This window comes from Belonocnema kinseyi, chromosome 3, assembly GCF_010883055.1.
Source record: "Belonocnema kinseyi isolate 2016_QV_RU_SX_M_011 chromosome 3, B_treatae_v1, whole genome shotgun sequence".
Taxonomy (NCBI): domain Eukaryota; kingdom Metazoa; phylum Arthropoda; class Insecta; order Hymenoptera; family Cynipidae; genus Belonocnema; species Belonocnema kinseyi.
The window spans coordinates 78777418-78796231 of NC_046659.1; the positions used below are offsets into that span (position 1 = coordinate 78777418).

Here is an 18814-nt window from a genome sequence, read left to right on the forward strand (position 1 = left end):
TAAAAGATTTTCGAATTGCGCATTCTAGACTGAAAGATATAATAATTGAAAAAGACAACAAGTCAAAGTAATTATTAAAAAAAAACGATTGAACTCAAAGTTGGACAGATTTTTTTTCTATAAATTTGTAAAATGCCCGGTCAGAAAACAAATTCACTGTCATTTCCCGGGTTTCCCGGTCCAGCGGTAACCCCGTTTTCAACAAAATAGTTGAATTTTCAACTAAAAAGAATTAACTTTCAACGAAAAATAAGCAAAAAAGTAGGAAAAGAGTGTGAAGTCTGGCATTTTGAAAAAATTGTGATAAGAACTCTTCTTACAATAAAGTATTTGTTTTTGATTTACAGGACGAGGGGCGAAAAACAGCAGCTAGTACCTACTTAATAGACTCTGGCATGCAAGATTATGGAAAGAGTGGTTTAGAAATGCAGGTGCATCATCAAGGTACCTTGAGTCGTCGTAATCATGTCCCTAGTGTCATGAATATGGACTCTCCGCCCCAAAGAACAACAGCCAGTGGGACACTCTCTGGTGCGTCATCTACAACTGCTACTCTCAACGGGAATCTGTCTAGGTGCCAAAACCTCTCAAGTTTATCGCGCTTGATGTATTCTCCTCCTGGCCAGACTTCATTTTAAGTTCCTTACCTCTTCTTCTACAAAGAGAACAGTACTCCTAAAGTCATACATTTAAAAAGGGAAGCCAGTGTCAATTAAATAAAAAAAAAGACAGATTGTGGAAGGACTGTGAATGGTTTTAAGTATCTGCATTTTTTATTTCATTTAAAGGATCTTTTTAATATCTTTGAATATTTATGAACGTATTTTAAAAACACTTTTAAATATTTTAAGACACTCGACGCATGCTTGATTATTCTCACAGAATTCACAGCCCAAAATTATTTCTAAACAAGGAAAACAGGGTGATTTTTCACGAAAATAAAAAGACGAATGTTTTAAAAAACTGTTGAATTTGAAATTCAAAAAGATGAATTTTCAATGTAAAAATTCATTTTCAGCCAAGAAAGATGAATTTTCAACTAAATAGTTGTACTTTCAAACAAAAGAGAAGAATTGCAATCAAAATAGTTGCATTTTAACCTTCAACTCCAATCACAAACTAAAGAAATGAATTTTTAAACCAGACACCAATTTTTTAGAAGACAGTGGAATTTTCAAAGAAAACCGATGAATTCTCAACAAAAAATGTAATAATTGATATTTTAAGCTAAAAGGATATTAATTTTAAATCAAAAGCACTTCAAGACAATCAACTGAGTATAATTTTCAATAAAATTCATGAATTATCAATAAATAGTTAAATTTTCAGCCACATGAGATAAATCCTCAACAACAAAAAAATTAATTCTTAACAAAGTAATTAAAGTTTTCACCGAAAAAGATTAATTCTAAATAAAAAATATAATGTTTAATATTTCAAACAAAAGAGATTTTGATTTTTAATTAAAAACAGTTTAATTCAGCCAAAAACGACAAATTTGAAATAATGAATCTTTAACCACAAAAATGATTATTTCACAAAGTAGTTCAGCTTTCAACCAAGTAGTTGAATTTTCCACATAAAAAATGAATTCTCAACAAAAAACTTTAATTGCTAATATTTCAACCAAAAAACATTTAAATTTTAAATAAAAATCAGTGAATTTCAACTAAAAAGACTAGTTTTCAACAAAACAGTTGAATTCACAACTAGAACAGATTAATTTCTATTAAATTGCATTCCAAACCAAATAGATGAACTTTTAATAAAGTAGTTTCACTTTTAACCAACTAGTTGAATTTTTTTCACAAGAAAGACTAATTCTCGACAAAAAACACCATAGTCGATATTTCAATAAAAACAGATTTAAATTTTAAATCAGGAACAGTTTAATTCAACCAAAAAAGATAAATGTTCAATAAATCAGTTAAAATTTTTAACAAAATGCTGACATTTTTAACTTCACGGTTAAATTTCAACTGAAATGATGAATCTTTAACTACAAAAATGATTTTTTAACAAAGTATCAGCTTTCAACCAAGCAGTTGAATTTTCCACATAAAAAATAAATTATCGTTGAAAAATATAATTGTTAATATTTCAAACAAAAAACTTTTTAATAATAAATCAATAATCGTGGAATTTAACCAAAAAAGACTAATTTTCATCAAAACTTTCGAATTCTCATCTAAAACTGATTAATTTTCAATCAAGCAGGTGCATTTTTAACACCAGTAGATGAAGATTCTGCCAAGAATAATAATTTTCTACCAAGAAGACGAATTTTTAACAAAATATAATAATTTTCAGACAAAAAGTTGAATTTTCAACTAAAAAAGATTAATTTTTAATAAAACATTCGAATTCTCATCCAAAACAGATTAATTTTCAATCAAACAGTAGCATTTTTAACCCCAATAGATAAAAATTCTACCAAGAATAATAATTTTGTACCAAGAAGACGAATTTTTAACAAAATACAATAATTTTCTGACAAAAACTTGTTTTTACAACTAAAAAAGTTTAGTTCCTAACCAAAAGAAAGCGAATTTTAAACAAAATACTTAAATTTTAAACCAAAAAGATGAAATTGAGACTATAACGATGAATTTTAAACTTAAAACATGAACGTAATGAGGTAGTTCAAATTTCAACCAAAAATACGAATTATCAATCAAAAGGAACGGGTTTACATTTCAAAAAAATCGAATGTTAAAAAAGCAGATAAATTTTTAATCAAAAAGACCATTTTTAAACAAAAAATATTCAACTTTAACCAAAACCTAAATAGTTACATTCTTAAGCAGAAAAGACCAATTCTTTAGAAGGTAGTTGGATTTTGAACCAACAAAGTTTAATTTTCTACAAAAAAGTTGATATTCGACGATGAAACATAAATTTTCTCCAAACAAAAAAATGAATTTTACATTTAAAAAAAAAACTATTTTTATCTAAAGCAGTTAAATTTTCGACCAGAAAGATGAGTTTTTAACAAAATAATTAAATTTTCAACCAAATAGAATTTTTAATTAGAAGAGATGAATTCTGAACCAAAAATCTAATAATAGACTTTTCAACTAAAAAGAATTAACATTAAACCAAAAATAGTTGTATTCTCTTATTGAACTCTATTAATTCAGTTTGCATCTAAGCAAGAAAAAAAAACGATAAGAAGGGGAAGTTTCTTAAAAACAAGAAAAAAAGAGGAATTGAAATTAAAGGGTAAACGAGGGAAACGTGGGAAAGATTGTGAAGTCAGTTATTATATATTGATACAAAATAAATCAGATCATGCATGGTCATTGGCATGTAAAACACGATTCATTCGTTCATATATTCACTCATTTATTCATTCACAGTCTGGCCAGTTCTGTCTGTCCCCGTTCCTGATTTGGTGTTTCATCTACACAATATTCATTCATTCAATCAAAGTCGAGGCAATTTGTTTCATTTCGATATTTTGATTCATATTTTTATCTTTATTCAACATGTGTTTAAATCACGGCATGTAGACTAAGAGGGAAGAAATCAGATTTCGAAGAAGAGATGGCAAAGAGGAGGCACGTGAGCTAATATACGCTTTTGGGGTTTTTGATTCTGCATGTCTGTTTTGTTAGAAATGGCGTCTCTGTCTATCATCTAGCATTACGACAAGCATTAGTTTTTGCACCTGCAGTTCATTTTTACATTTTATTGAATTCTCATACTTTTTTAGAGGGTGTCTAAGAAAAAAGGCTAGAAATTTTAATGTTTTTTCGGATCTTTTTGCAATTTTATCGTTGATATTCGAATTAGAAATGAATATTACGAATTAAATTCCACAAGAGTGTCCAATTTTAATAGATTTTAAATTGTACAATATTCAAATTGCAAAAATTTTTAATTGTGAGATGAAATTTAAGAATCTAAGAATTTGTAGCGGTAAACATCGAAATAGAATTGAAAAAAGTCCTAAAATTTCCGTTTGTAGACACCCTCTTTAAAAATATTTTTGTATATAAATCTTTGTTATTAAAGATTTAGCTATAAGTGTGTCAAAAATACTATTCAGTCTGAAAGCACCATTTATATAATAATTATAAGGCTTCTGCTTATGGCAAGAGCTGCCGAGAACATTATTTTCGATGAAATATGGAAAAATTTTCACTCTCAAACAACACATTTTGTAATTTTTGTTTTGTTATTTCCTCAGGGTAAAACTTTTAAGAATCTTGGCGAGGATGCTTACCTCTGGCACTTTTCCACGTCGGACACTCCGCAAAAATCCACAGTTTTAGTCTTCCAAAGAACGTTCTTTTCAGATTTCAAGTGATAAGGGTGCTTTCAAACCGAATAATTTTTCAAAGTTAGACAAGACTCTTACAAACAAAAAGTCTTTTCTCTAGAATAAGCTATAGGAAAATATATCGAGTTGTATGTGGTAGTCAATAATTTCCAAATCCAAACATGTATTTTACTGAAATTTTTCATCAAAAAATACATCAATGCAATGATAGATTTCGGCAAGCTTTATGGATTATTTAAAGGCATCTAACTGCGATTTAAAATTTGATATGTCTTTATAATTTTCATTTCGATCTATTCAGACGAAATCGTTGATGTAACTTTAAAATATTTTATCCAAAAACTATTTTGAAACCAATGATTAATATTTTTTACACTTCAAACAAATAATTTAATAAATAACGAAGTAAATACATAACAAAAGAACTAACTTCTACCAAATGACATCAAGTTATTCTTTTGTTTATTTTTCGGGGACGCCTTCCAGTTATTTTGAGCCAAGGTAGAAAAGACCGTACTACGCGTTTGGAGAAAAAACTATTATAAATCTAATTTTTGTCGAAAACAACGCATCACACGTATGAATAGTAGTTCATAGTTAAAAATTATTCCCCTTTTTGAAATCTATAAAATTTTACCCTCACCAGATTGTCAACTGATGTATTATAGAAATATTTAAAAAAAACAATCGACTAAAATAACATTTTATATATACAAAGCGAAGAACAATCGATTTTTATCACTAAAATTGGTATGTTAAATCTTCTTCCTCTATTTCTTTCTAAGATGTCATTTGGTTACTTCATATAGATAAAAAAAATCATTTAAATGTTCCGGCTGTGCTAAAATGATTTTAATTATCGTGAATTCCTATTTTTAATTCCCAATGAATTGAAATAAGGACGCATTTCAAGCAGGAAAATAAATATTTCATTGAATCCTTGAATAGATAAATTGCAGTAACGACGAAAATGATCTACACGCAAATTTTTTGAGCTGTTGCTAAAATCCCTTAATTTTTATAATATTAAAATGAATTTCTTTTTCCTCATACAATAGTAATACAATTTTCATTTTATTATTCCCAAAATTAAGTAAATAATTAACATCATCTAAGTTATTTAGCTTATTTTTAAACTAAGATTCCATAGTATTCGAATAAATTGTTGAGATATTTAAAAAAATTTTTTCTTATATTCTATCCTAGAGTACAAATTTAAAAAAATATTTTTATAAATATCACTAAAACTTATTAAAATATGATAAATATTTGTTTTGAAAAAATGTTTGTAAGTATTTAAACATTTTTCAAATTTTGCGACTTTTGATTTCTTATCTATACAAATGAACCAATAAAAAGGCATCTTAGACAGAAATACAAGAAGGAAATTTAACTTACGAGTCCGTTTTGGACATGATATTAATTTTCTCTAATGGTTTTTGACACTGAAATAAAAACAAATACTTTTAACAATAAAATATTGCAATTCCTTAAAATAAATGATATTTTAGTCGATTACAATTGAATTTTTCAGGAAGGTGAAAAATTTCAACAAAAATTAGATTTTTAATCGTAAAAAACGACAAAATAATTTTTCTCAAAAACTTGTATTAGGATTTTTTTCTTCTTTAGCTCAAATTAACCGGGGTATCCGTGAAACAAACACGAAAGAGAAAAGTGGATGTTCAATAGGGTGGGAAACATTTTTTTCTTGTATTTTCATACATATCGTTCCCAAATTTGTTTAAATCTACAAAAAAATAAATGTGTTTTTTAACTGATACTTTAAGATTTCGCAAGCCACCTGAAGTTTTACACGAATTTCTCATAAGAAATAAATACGTTTTTATCGATTTTATTTAGATTCGTTAATATTAGATGAATTGAGTTGAAACTCAACTTTTTTCTTCACAATTAGCTATGAAATACGTATCAAAAGTTACTTGTTAAATATCACCCCCATAAGCCTGTTTATAGCGTGCCAAAATAACCCCATAGGTGAAAAATTGAGTTTTTAGAACTAATTATGATTTTTTTCTTAGGTTTGTTTAATGCAAATTGTTTTTAATACATAAATTATTGCATTCTAATGATAATTAGATGTTTAAATAAATTATTTAAGCAATCTATAATTTTCTATAGACGTTTTCTCTTAGAATAGAGGCAATAATCAATTAATTTTAACAGAAAGAATTGTTTAAACTATTTATATGTTTAATTTTTATTTTTATTAATAATCTCTTTGAATAATGCTAAAAACTTGTGGTTTTTGTGAAATTTTTCAATTTTTCTCGACTTTTGGCTTAGAGCGAGATAATAATTAATGCGAGTTAACAAAAATAGTTTTTAAAAAATTATTGTTTTTAACTTTCTTCTATTAGAGTCATGCTAGAAATTTTCGGGTTTTTCTGAAATTTCCAGCTTTTCTTTGACTTTTTAGTAATGAACAAATAATAATTAATAATATTGATATTAATTTAAACATTTAGGCTCTCAGAATTTATTAACGTATATAATATCCTAACTATTAGTTAAATAAAATTAATTGCTTGACATACATTAGTATTTTTAATTAATGATTATCTACTGTAGGATTATTATCTATTGTAGAGTGTCTCCCCTATAAAAATTGGTACAATATTTTTAATACCTCTTTTATTTCAGAAAAATATATTCACAAAAAAAGATTGCTCTAAGTGAAAAGTGTACAAAACATTAAAAATTCCAGAAAAAACTGCAACTTTATCAAATTATTCAAACAGAGTATTAATATAAATAATAAATAGTTTAAACAATTTTTTCTAATAAATTTAACTGATTATTGTCTCGATCTATCTGAAAAGTTTAAAAAAAATTTTTAAAACGTGAATTTTTAATTATTAGATAAAATTGCTAAAAATAATTGATAATTTATATAAAAATCTCATTAATAGGAGAAAGTCGTATTTTATGTATTAGAAACAATTTGTATTTACAAACCCGCAAAAGAATCATAATTAGCGCAAAAAAAACTCGCAAAACCGAATTTTGCACTTATGAGATTCTTTGGGAACCTATAAAATAGACTTATGGGGCTGATATTTAAAAAGTAATTTTTAATTCGTATTCTATATCTACCTGCGAAGAGAAGTGTTAAGTTAAAAATTCGATTCACCGCATATTGACGATTCCTAATCAAATTTACAAAAACGTATTTTATTCTTATGGAAAATACGTGTTAAACTTCACGGGGCTTGCGGAACCTCTAAAGATCATAAAAAGCGTGTTTTTTTGTTGATTAGAAAAAATTTGGTGGCGATATGCATGAAAATTCCGACTACCCTTATATGCAAGCACTTTTGGGTCGAACTTAATTCAAGTTAGCCGTGATTATAAATTGACTCTTTCGAAATCTTTTTCCCGAGAAAGAATCTTTCAAAGTTTCAGCAGGAAAGTTCCCTAAGGAGCTCGAATGTAAATGCTTGTTGTAATATTGGAAAAGTAATAATTTTTTGAATTTGCCGTTTGTTTTACAGCCACAAAGTCGAGTTACATAGGGAATCCGAGCCCAGCCCCACCTACAGATGTAAACTTCTACAGTGTGGAGATGGACAATGGCCTCTTTATGGGATATGAAGCAGATCCAAGCCCGGCTCCGATGATGGGAGATTCGGGCCCAGGTGCTTACTATCCTTCCCTCGGGTCTCTCGGGTCCGTCGGGCACATGGGGCCCATGACGACAGTGATGCCAGGAACCGGGACTCTCAACCGAAACAGAACCCTTCCACGTCCAGTTCCCCCCCCAGACGTCACTGTTATGACTGCAGGTACAAAGTCGCCACTACCCCCCTCGGTACCCCCCCCGCCAGCTACATTTGCACGTGCGGGCCACATCCCCGCCAATTCCCACGGGCACCCCTTGTCAACTTTCACATCGGCACCGACATATTCTGATATCGACGGTCATCTTGTCTGAAACTCGGGCACTTTGCGCTCATCTAAATCTAAGAAGAAAGTATCTACCTATTCCCCGGATCTTGCGGCTAAAACTCTCAGCCCCGAGGAGTGCACTCGTCTGTAGATTCTTTTATTATATCTTAAGTCAGTGGTGATCCCTCCTGCGCTCTAAAATTTAAATTAAGCTTGACAACAAACTTCATAGTCTCTAGGAGTCTAGGGTTCCAAACTCTAAAACTGATGACGTATTGTTGTCATTCTGTACATTTGGAGAATGTATATAGAAGATAAGAAAATCTTATCCTCATTTTGTATAGGAAACTACCTTAGATCTAAGTGTAAATGTTGAGGCGATTAAGATTTTTATTGTGACGATTCTAAGAATCGAAAAATGTCGTTCATTCCGTTTTGATGATTTTTTTGGGTCAGGAAAGTTTGAATGGTTCAGAGAGAATAGTGGCTTGAAATTGGTGCAATCCTTTTTTCAGAGTTGAAAGTGAGTTTACAATTTCAGTTTTCAATTCCAGTTTTCAATTCTTATCTTACTCCCCTTCTTGTTCATTTTTGTATTTTTTCTATTTTTATCAAATGTTTTGTTGAAATATTATGTTAATGTTAAAATGTTTATGCAACATTGTGTTATAAATATTGTTATGAAAGTCTTCAAACTTCAAAGCAGTGTCAACTTTTTAAAATACTTTATTGACTTTATTCTTAAGCATCAGGTATAAAAAGTTATGGAAAAGTTTTAAATTTTTGATAATCGAATTCGGAAAGTAATTTAAACGTATTTAAATATTTAATAGAGATAATAAAAATTGGAAAGCTTTAGAACACAAAATAAATTTTAATAAAAAAAATGTATTTGGATTTGTTACAATCATTCGAATATTCACTGTGAATTGTCAAAAATTGACAGAAAGTTTGTTTAAAATGCAGTATTCTTTTAACGAGCGTAGGTATTCGGGGTTTTCTATTTTTGTTTTTAAATTCTTGGTTTTTCAATTAGTCTGAAAAACAGAAAAATATTGGAAAATTGCAAAATAGCGGCCATTTATCTGAAATGTTTGAAAGTGGATGTTCTTAAAAACACAGTTAGGTCTTTGGTAAACCAGTGCTTCATATTGGAAAAAAAATATTTTTAGAGAATCGAACTTTCTATTTTCTTGGAAATAACTAAAGGTATAAAAAAGTGCTCGAATAAAAGTTGAAACATCTAAAAAAAGTTCTACAAAAAAATATATCTTACTTTTTTGAGATAGCTTAAATCGTTTACGGGGAAAAAATGAAAAATTATATTAGAAAAATATTTCCCTGTTTCAAAAATGGTTTAGCCCTCATAAAGCTCGTAGGATATCTTTTTTATTCTAACAAAAACTTTTTCTAGATAATGCAAAAAATAAAACGGTGGAGATTTCCTGAAAATCTTTTGTTTCAGCTTATAAAAATTTGATGAAAAGTTTTTTTTTTAATTTCTGGGAAGCCCTACCGTACTGATTTTTTCGTATATTTTGTTTACAGTTTCTGTTTATTAATAAAAGGAATACTAACAGTTTTTGGGAGGAATTTACCGTTTCTGTAGCCGCCATTTCGTCATTTTTTAAATATTTTTCTATTTTTGTGGAATCAATTGAAAGAGCAAATGTTCACATGTCAATTACAAAAAGAAAATCCCAAATACTTACCCTTTTTCAGAAAATACTGTATTTAGACAAACTTTCTGTCCATTTTTTAGAATGTGCAGGAAATTTTCAAATGATTGTAACAAATCCAATCATTTTTGTTAATAAACTGTGAAATACCTGTTCCTTTATTTTTACAGTAGAATTATATATCCAAATTCCAAATCATTCTGACAATCTAAGCTGAACCTCTCTCCCTTACTTGAATTGGAATTGGTCTTAAATTAAAATAATTTTTTTAAATAGTTTTATTTAACAGGGCCTAACATTTAGGGTAATTACAATAATTTTGTCGAACATAAATTTCAAAATTATAAAATTGAGAAAAAGTCCGAATTAGAAAGGCTTTAAACTTAAAAATCCTAAAATGGTAAACTCTGGAAATTTACGTAAGAGGATTCAAATTGCAACGCTTCGAAACTTTAAATTTAATAATCGTTCAAGTTGGTGAAGATGCAATTTTAAAATCTTTCAAAATGCAAAGCTTTCAAATTAAAACTTCACCAATTAAAACTGTCCAAATTTAAAATCAACCAAATTTTAAAGAATCCCAATTTAGGACTTGCAAAAGTAAAAAGACTTCTAATTCAAAAGCGTCTAAATTATCGACTCTTAAAATTTAAACTGCTCAAAATGAAAAACCTTTGAATATAAAATATTTCTTAATTAATCAATAAAATGAAAATTTTAAGGCTGTAAATTAAAATAATATTTTCAACTCAAAAAAGTGAAATTAACCAATTTTGAGTCCTGAAAAAATGATTTAATTCTTCAAAAGTCAATATTACTATAAATTAATACAGAAATCTCAAAACTGATCTGAATCTAATCTCTTTGCCTTCCACGCATATAATGCGTATCAATTTAACTTTCACAATAATTTCCCAGTGACAGAGCAAAGCTCTGAATTCTATAGTTTATAATTCAGCACTGACTTCCAAGAAAATCAAATTATGTATTCTCTTTCGATTATGATCGAAAAGACACGAAAGTGATTGTCGCTATGACATCTTTGAAAAAGACAATAGCGTGTAAGTTTAGTTGTGATGATTTAGTTGATAGGCTCGCTACTGGCAAAGCCGTGTGCTTCTAAAATTTGAAAATTCTAATGCAAAAAGACGAAATTTTCTCCACCGAATGTTTATACATATTTTTACATTATTTTTGGTTAATCTTTATCCTTGTATATACGACTTTGATTATATTTCGATAAAATTCTCATACTCGAAAACTACATAATTCAAATGGATCATATGAGGGTCTCACTTTTCTGTAGGCTATAATAATGAGAATGTGCTGTAAAACGTCTAGGATAGTGTACATTTGAGAAATTGTTCGCGTTATTGAACGAGACATGTTTCCGTTTGTCGAAAGCCTAAGTAGTCGACATATATTTTTGAAACGAAGGATAAAGATAATCTCTATGTTTGGCCTACTCTAAAAACTTTCAAGCAAGTAACACACTCATAATTTTACTCAAAAAAAAATGTTCATTTACCAACCACATTTTTCTGATCAACTTTCCATTTCGAGCACATATTTCTAAGAGCTCTAACTTTTTTAAACGTCTTGATGTTCTTACGAGTTTACAAATCGTGTACAATTTTTCAAATTCTAAATTAGTTAATCAGTCAACCAAAGTTGCAAGAAATTATTATAAGACTTTAAAATCATTTATAATTTCAAGTGGTCTACAATTTCGAAGTAATGAACACCATAAATTAACGAATTTGATAGTAGAAAAAAAATTGTAGACGAGGTGTGTTACGTGCTTAGATGTGATTTAAAAAAATTTGATAAGCCGTGTTTATGTAGCGTGCGCCATTGTTGTTTGATTGTCGCGATGATTTGTTAAAATAGAACTTTACAAGCTTAAATGTATTGTTAACCGCTGTTATGTGTGGAGCCGCGGAGGTCGGCTTAGACTGAAATTAAACGTATGCTCAATTAGAGGACATGTTCGCGCATAATTAAGAATTCTATTTACATATACATGTTTTATATTTGTAATTAAAACAAAAATCATCTAAACTTAAATATTACCTGAAAAATTATTAGATATTTATGTAATCTCCAAAGTATTTGCTCATAAAAGTGCTAAACATGAAAAAAGGGCCGATATTCGTCCACAAGGGTACCTTGGAGATGGACATACCATCTAACCGCACGATATTTCATATTTTACATAATAATTCATAATTCCGTTGATTATTCTAAGACATAGTCAATCCTAATTACACAATCATTAAGATATGAGGTTGAATTAATCGTCGTATTTTGTAAATATTGTAAATATCTTCTAGATAGATATGAAATTAAATACATTACGAATTATATCAGCTGCGAGGGAGTAAAAAATCGAGAGCTTTACTCGATGTTTGTAATTTTATTTACTTTTTAATAGTCTCTGAGAGTGATGATTACTTGTTAATGTATAAACTGAAGATTTAATCTCCGAGCAATGTGACTGCGAAAACACAAATTTGTATGTGAATTACAAAAAAGAAAAGAAAGAGTGGAAGGTGTTCGTGTGCCAAAGACTCAATAACTAGCAATCATCACAATAAATTCTCTTTTCTAAAAAAAAAGCTCCTCGATCGATGTAATATAATTAAAGATCAATCGCACATTAAGTATTGTACATATACATAGTATTTTTACATTCTAATTCTAAATTCCAATTCCAAATCTAAATGGTCGGTACTCTGTGTGCTTCGCCTGTCGTCTTTGCACTACCGAATAAGAATGAAATTACAAAAATGTAAACGCAAAAAAAACAAAGAGCACGTATTGTACCATTTTCACGCGTTAATAATTGCAAACCTCTTTTAATAAGGTACTTAACTGTATTTAATTATTGCAGCGAATCAGATTCTCTGCTGCGAAACGAATGTATATTTTTGTATCTTCAAGTTTCTAGTGATCTCATACGTTAGACATTTCCTAAGCAGTCGTGTTGATTTTATTTTGAAACGCATTCTCCAACCGGAATTGGTTCTCTTTAAGAAAAAATAGTTGTCTACTGAATCTGGTAAATTATTTATTTGAAGAAAAAAGTCGAATTTGGTATTAAAACTAGAATTTAATCGTTATTTTATCAATAATATGTTAATTGGAAAGAGAAATTCCAGAGTACGTATGCATGGAGACAGAGTGAAGCTCAACACGCTAGTCCTTAATTTAAAACCAAAGTAAAAAATTGAAAATTACGTAGCTTGTAAGAATGTTTGTGTCTATACAGAAATAACTACATTACCGATTCAATCACTGTAAGTACATAAGCGACTAAACATTAATCTGATAAGTAATAGTAAAGTCACTCATTAATATGTACCAATTTTTCTTTACTCGCCCCTTTTTCATTGTACAATTTTATCGACATTTTTATCTAGACATCTTTTTTGTTAGCAATACGAAATATTGTTTTTCTATATTGCGAACAATTAAAATTGATTGTAAACTTAACCAGTGACTTATTTTTCCCATTTTCATTAAATCAACTTTAATTAAAGTGTTGTAATTTGGATTAATTTTAATGAATGCTTTCTCTAGAAACGTAAGTGAAAATGGCGTTTAAAAAATAATGACTAAAGCAATGCAAATGACAGGATTTCTTCCTCTCTTTTCTTAAAATACAAAAAAGCTTTCTTCTGCATTCGATCTGAATTCGAAGTACGCGTGACTTCAATTTATACATTTCACTCTTTTATAAAGAAATCTCAAAACTTTGTTTATTATTCCGAAAGTGTAGAAGATGCTATCGCCCCGATTATATTTAAATTTGAAAGGCACAAGGCCGTGAAACTACGAATAAGATCTATGAAAATTTAATCATTGATGCATTTTATCAATAAAAGACCTTTGATTTAGAATTAATTGCCACTTTTGTTTTATTTGGAAATTCTAGTCAGGCCTGAATATTGAGTGTATTATTAATAGATTATTCACTTTTTTCAAAGCATTAAATTGAATTCAATTTTGATTTAATCTAGTTTCCCAACGTTCAAATTCCATACATATGCCAACTATCAATTAGGAAAATCCGTCTTGACACTTTGCTTGAAATTAATTGCAGTATTGCTTAGTTTTGTTAATTTTAGAGTTGTTTCAACTTTTATAACGTTGTTTTTAATGTTTAAAAAAAATTTAAATATAAAATTTAAAGAATATTAAACTGTCATTCTAATTTTAAGTTCTAAAGAGCCAATAGTTTCTATTTCTATCGAAGCGAAGAAAGTGGCATTGACATTGAAACTGAAAATGATATTGAGCTTGTTATTGAAAGTATTGAGTATTCCGATGAACAATGAAAGTGAATGTTGTAAATATAAATTATTTGCATTGAAAATAAAAAAGGGTGAAATGCCATTGTTGAATTTCAGTTGGCAGGATGCACTCGAGTGACCCATAGCTTTCCCCATAAGTGATGAACTAAATCAGGTTGACTCTTTCTCTCTCCTCAGAATGGTTAAGTTTCAGCCAATGTCCTACCAGAGTTCTTGATGCAGAATCGCTTTTCCCACTTTAGGATTTAGGAGGGGTTACTGGGGGTATAAAACTAGTAAGCCACTTATTTTTGGTGTCAGTTCTTGCTAAAGTTCTAATTTAGGAAGTATCTAAATTTATCAGTGCTCTTTATTTTCAAGATCAATTTTTTCGGAATTATGTTGCGAGTGAGTACAAAATCATATTCTTATTTAAAAATAAATAAATCCAGAAATATCGAGAAAAAAATTCTTTTTTTATTTTCTTTTTGAGTTTAAGGATGTTCACTAGTTATTTTGAAATAAAAAATTTGCATTGTTCAAAATTATTGATAAAATGGAGAAGAGAACTAAAGGCGAACTTTAAAAAAAAATGCCTTAAATTAGAATTGTTTATTAGAAAATTTGATCATTTCATTCATTAAAAGATACTCTGAAATTTTCTTTCGTACATTTAAAAAAAATTGTATTTAAGAAAAATATTGTTTAGAAAAATAACAATTCTATAATTCGTAAATAAATTTTTTAAATAAAAACGTACCCGAGAGATATAGGAGGATCTTTTAAAGAACCTAGTGAACCGTACAACATTATAATTAAATGAGTAATTCAACTTTTATTTAAAGCTGTACCCAGAGAAATCAAAGACAAAGAACTCTGAATAACTATTTTTAAATGAATAATTTCAATCTGAAGTATCTGTTTCTAAATTTTCCCTTCAGTTCTTTTCCAAAATTAGTTACGATTAAGTAAATGAATATTTTTCTCATTTTTATAAATCAGTTTACGAATGCTCATTTTTGAACCTGAGATAACTAGAGAACATCTTTAAACAGTGAATAGTGTTTCCTGAAGTTTTGTAAATAAACTTTCAAATATTCAATTAGCCACGTTTAATTGCTGATTTTCTGAAAATTAGGCATAAAAATGTTGTACTTGCGTACAAAATCTTTCAATAAGAATTCATAAATAAAAATTCATCCCTTTTTTTTCTTTGCGAATTACAGATTATCTTAGTCACTACTTTCATCGTCGTGAATGCAGATTCGACCGTTAACAGTACGTAACTTTTTATAATTACAAAAGTTATTTGCATTGCTTAATAAATTGTATCTCTGCCGTTAATTATTTAATCTTCGAAATAAAAAAATAGTTATTCGCAGAAAGTATTTTTATAAAGGGCAGAGTGAAAGTGCTAAAGTTAATCGAATTGTTTGATCTGACGGGAAACTATTTGTACTTTAACATCAGAAAACAGTAAACAAACAAATTTTGAGACGATTTAATATCTTCTGTTTATTTTTTTTATTTTAAAATTCCAACACATTCATCTATTAGTTCAAAAATTATAGCGATCTTTTATATGTACAGTTTTTGCTGGTAAACAATAATAAAAAATCAGAAAAAAAGTATTTTGTTTATCTTATAATTTTTTGAAAATCTGGAAGAAACCTGTATTTTTTTGGATTGAGTTAAATACATCATTTTTGGGTCCAACCTGAAATGTCTTCATATGAAACCAAAGAAACTGATAATTATTTTTCTTTCGTTAAACATTTGTTTTTTTGGGTTTTTAAACGACTTTTTCCAAAATGTGTGCATATGATAGTCTAAAAAAACATCATTTGCACATTAAAAAAAAAGCTAAATTAGGTGAGAAACACTTGTATTTATGATTTTTTAATATTGTTCACTAGTAAAAACTATACACATGAAAAATTCACTATCATTTTTTAACAAGATAATGAAAAAGATAGTTTGCAGTATTCTTATGATTCACGAGAATTAGTTACTTTTGTAAACAAAAAAACTAGACGCCTTGATTCTAATCAGAAAACCAACTTACAGATACATTTTTACAACAAATTATTTTGCTCTGATTGAAAAGGAAATTCCTAGTTTCTAATAACAATTTGCAGCCTCATACATGTTTAAAATTAATTATTTGAGAATGTTGTGTAACACTGAAATACAAAATAGCCTAGTCTTAACTTTTTTTCAAAAAATAGACAAAAAAAGGCCATTTATTATAGGAACAAATTTAAGAAGAGCACCCTGAGCGAAAATAATAAAAAAAAAGTTGTAGTCATAAATGTTTATTTAAATGTAGTTAATTGCATACTTATGTTTTTTTTTGTCGTTTTAGACAAAAGTCATCATTTTTATTCAATTTTAATTAACAAAAACTCATTCCATTCCTTGAGAGGTTCTTTACAATTACAGTCATCAGGGTTTTCCTTAAATTATTTTATTTAAAAATAATACGTACAATTATTTTTAGTTAGATATTTTTTGAAGTAAGCAATATAACTAAATTAAAATAAACAATGGTGACTACAGCGTTTTTATTATTGTTTACACTTAGACTTCTGTTTTAAAGTTTGTTACAACAATGAATGGGCCTTTCTCAACTTTAGAAATGCTAATTGAATAATTGTAACATATTTAAATAGATAATAAAATTAATAGAACTAGTTTTCAAGTTCCAAGTGCATTTGGAGAGGAGTGAGAGTGAGTCAGAAAACTGGAGAACTGTTCCACTTTCTTGCAAATGCATGCAATTACGAATGGCATACATGCTTACTTGTGCGGATTATTAAACGCCGGCACCTGTTCAGTTTAAAATTATAAAATTAAGTGCTCTGACTCTGCCAAGATTTCGGATTACTTTCTCTAATTTAACTGTCTTCAGGGAAATTTGAAAATTCCTTCGCATGGAGAAAGGAACTCGTAAAAAACGTAGTTCTGAGTCTTTAACTATCTGTTAAAATTATACTGTTAGAATTAACTATTATTCCTATAAGTAGCAGCAAATGCATGTGCGCGAAGAACGCGCTCAAGTCTCTAGATTTTTATTTCTTAACATCAATTTTATTAGTTTATTGCACACTTTTTTAAACATTACGGTTTACAATTTTTTAAACAATAATCATCAATTTTTTTATCAATTTATAATTTGAAATGGAAAACATTTGAGTTTTTTAAAAATATATTGAACAATTTTAAATTGAAAACGTTCCAAATCAAATATTTATAGATTAAGGTAGTTTTCGTGCGAAAAATATTATAACAAATATTATCAGCAAATTCCCACGAAATAAAAGACATTATTTATTATGGAAAATATTTAAGCTCACCAACAATAATTATTCTAACCATAGTTTTTGTCATGGAATTTTTTCCTACTGTCCCTACAAATATAGTACTTTCAATTTAGGCAATAAATGAATAATCTTTTAAAGCAACTATTTGTTTAAAAATGTGTTGTTAAAAAAAAAATTTCAACGGTTTCAGCCATAAGAATTTAATTTCAAAATTGGAAGCAGAGTTGTAGATTATTTTTTCGTCAAAAAAATAAACCGTCATTTATTACAATTGAATCATTTTTGAAAAAGTCAAAAGAAGCGATAGTGAGCTAAAATTCAATTGCAAAAAAAGTGTTTAAAATAAATTTTTCTTGTAAATTTAAAAAACTTTTCTCAGCAAATAATATTTTTTATTTGAAATTATGTCAACGGTAATAATATTTTGATACAAAATTGAACTTGTATAATTTCAAAATGGAAGAGTCTGGAATTGGAGGTATTTGAAATTTTTAACTTCTAAATCAGAAGCTCTAATAAAAAATTTTTTTATTAAAATATTGGAAATTGAAACATTTTTTTAATAGTGTCATTTTCGATTCAAAACATTCAAATTTAAATGATTTCATTTTGAATTGATGAATATCGAAGTTAAATGATCTCATATTAACATTTCTAATATAGGACAATTTCAAAACGTTGAACAAATTAATATTTTTTAGATTCAAATTTAAAAAAATGCATCATTTAAAATTAAAAGGAATTAAAATGACATTATTTCGAATTAAAAGCGTTCAAAATTGAATACTTTATTGTTGACAACTTTTAAGTTGAATAATTTACAATTCCAAGCGATTAAACATTGTAAATATAAAATCAAAAAGTCAATTAAATGTTTCAAAGTCAAAGCTTCTGACATTTTGAAATTTTAAATTGTTATTGCATACAAAATTATAATTAAACATTTAAAAATATTACGAAAATTTTTTAAGATTTGCAAATGTTTAAATAAAAAATTGCACTATTTAAGATATTGCATTAAAAATTAATAAAAATAATACAAAACAAGATTGCTATGTATGATGATGTATGAATATCTAGTTTTAAAATCTTCTCATATTAATGCTTGAATTTTATAAATTATAGTTTTAATTTTTCATTGTTCTGAATTTATTCTGGAGTCATATAATTCAAAATCTTTGAATTAAAAATCCTTAAAACTGATTTTAAACTGAAATGTTGTAATTTTGAAAGATTTTATAGTGAAATAGCCCAGAAATTTTTAATATTCGAATTGCAAACGACACTATTGTGAAATTTTAAACCTATATATTTGTTTAAAAT

General features: G+C 27.9%; 2 protein-coding genes across 2 annotated transcripts in view; both read left to right on the forward strand.

The window, feature by feature from the left end:
- Window positions 1-10574, forward strand: part of LOC117169417 (nephrin) — a 456412-nt gene extending 445838 nt beyond the window's left edge. The window contains exons 17-18 of the mRNA XM_033355788.1: window positions 348-531; window positions 7801-10574. Coding sequence (XP_033211679.1) covers window positions 348-531; window positions 7801-8240 — 624 coding nt within the window. The 3' untranslated portion in view covers window positions 8241-10574. The remainder of the gene's footprint in view (window positions 1-347; window positions 532-7800) is intronic.
- A 3884-nt stretch (window positions 10575-14458) lies between these two features.
- Window positions 14459-18814, forward strand: part of LOC117169341 (sericin 1-like) — a 10091-nt gene continuing 5735 nt past the window's right edge. Inside the window, exons 1-2 of the mRNA XM_033355679.1 lie at window positions 14459-14576; window positions 15395-15446. Coding sequence (XP_033211570.1) covers window positions 14568-14576; window positions 15395-15446 — 61 coding nt within the window. The 5' untranslated portion in view covers window positions 14459-14567. The remainder of the gene's footprint in view (window positions 14577-15394; window positions 15447-18814) is intronic.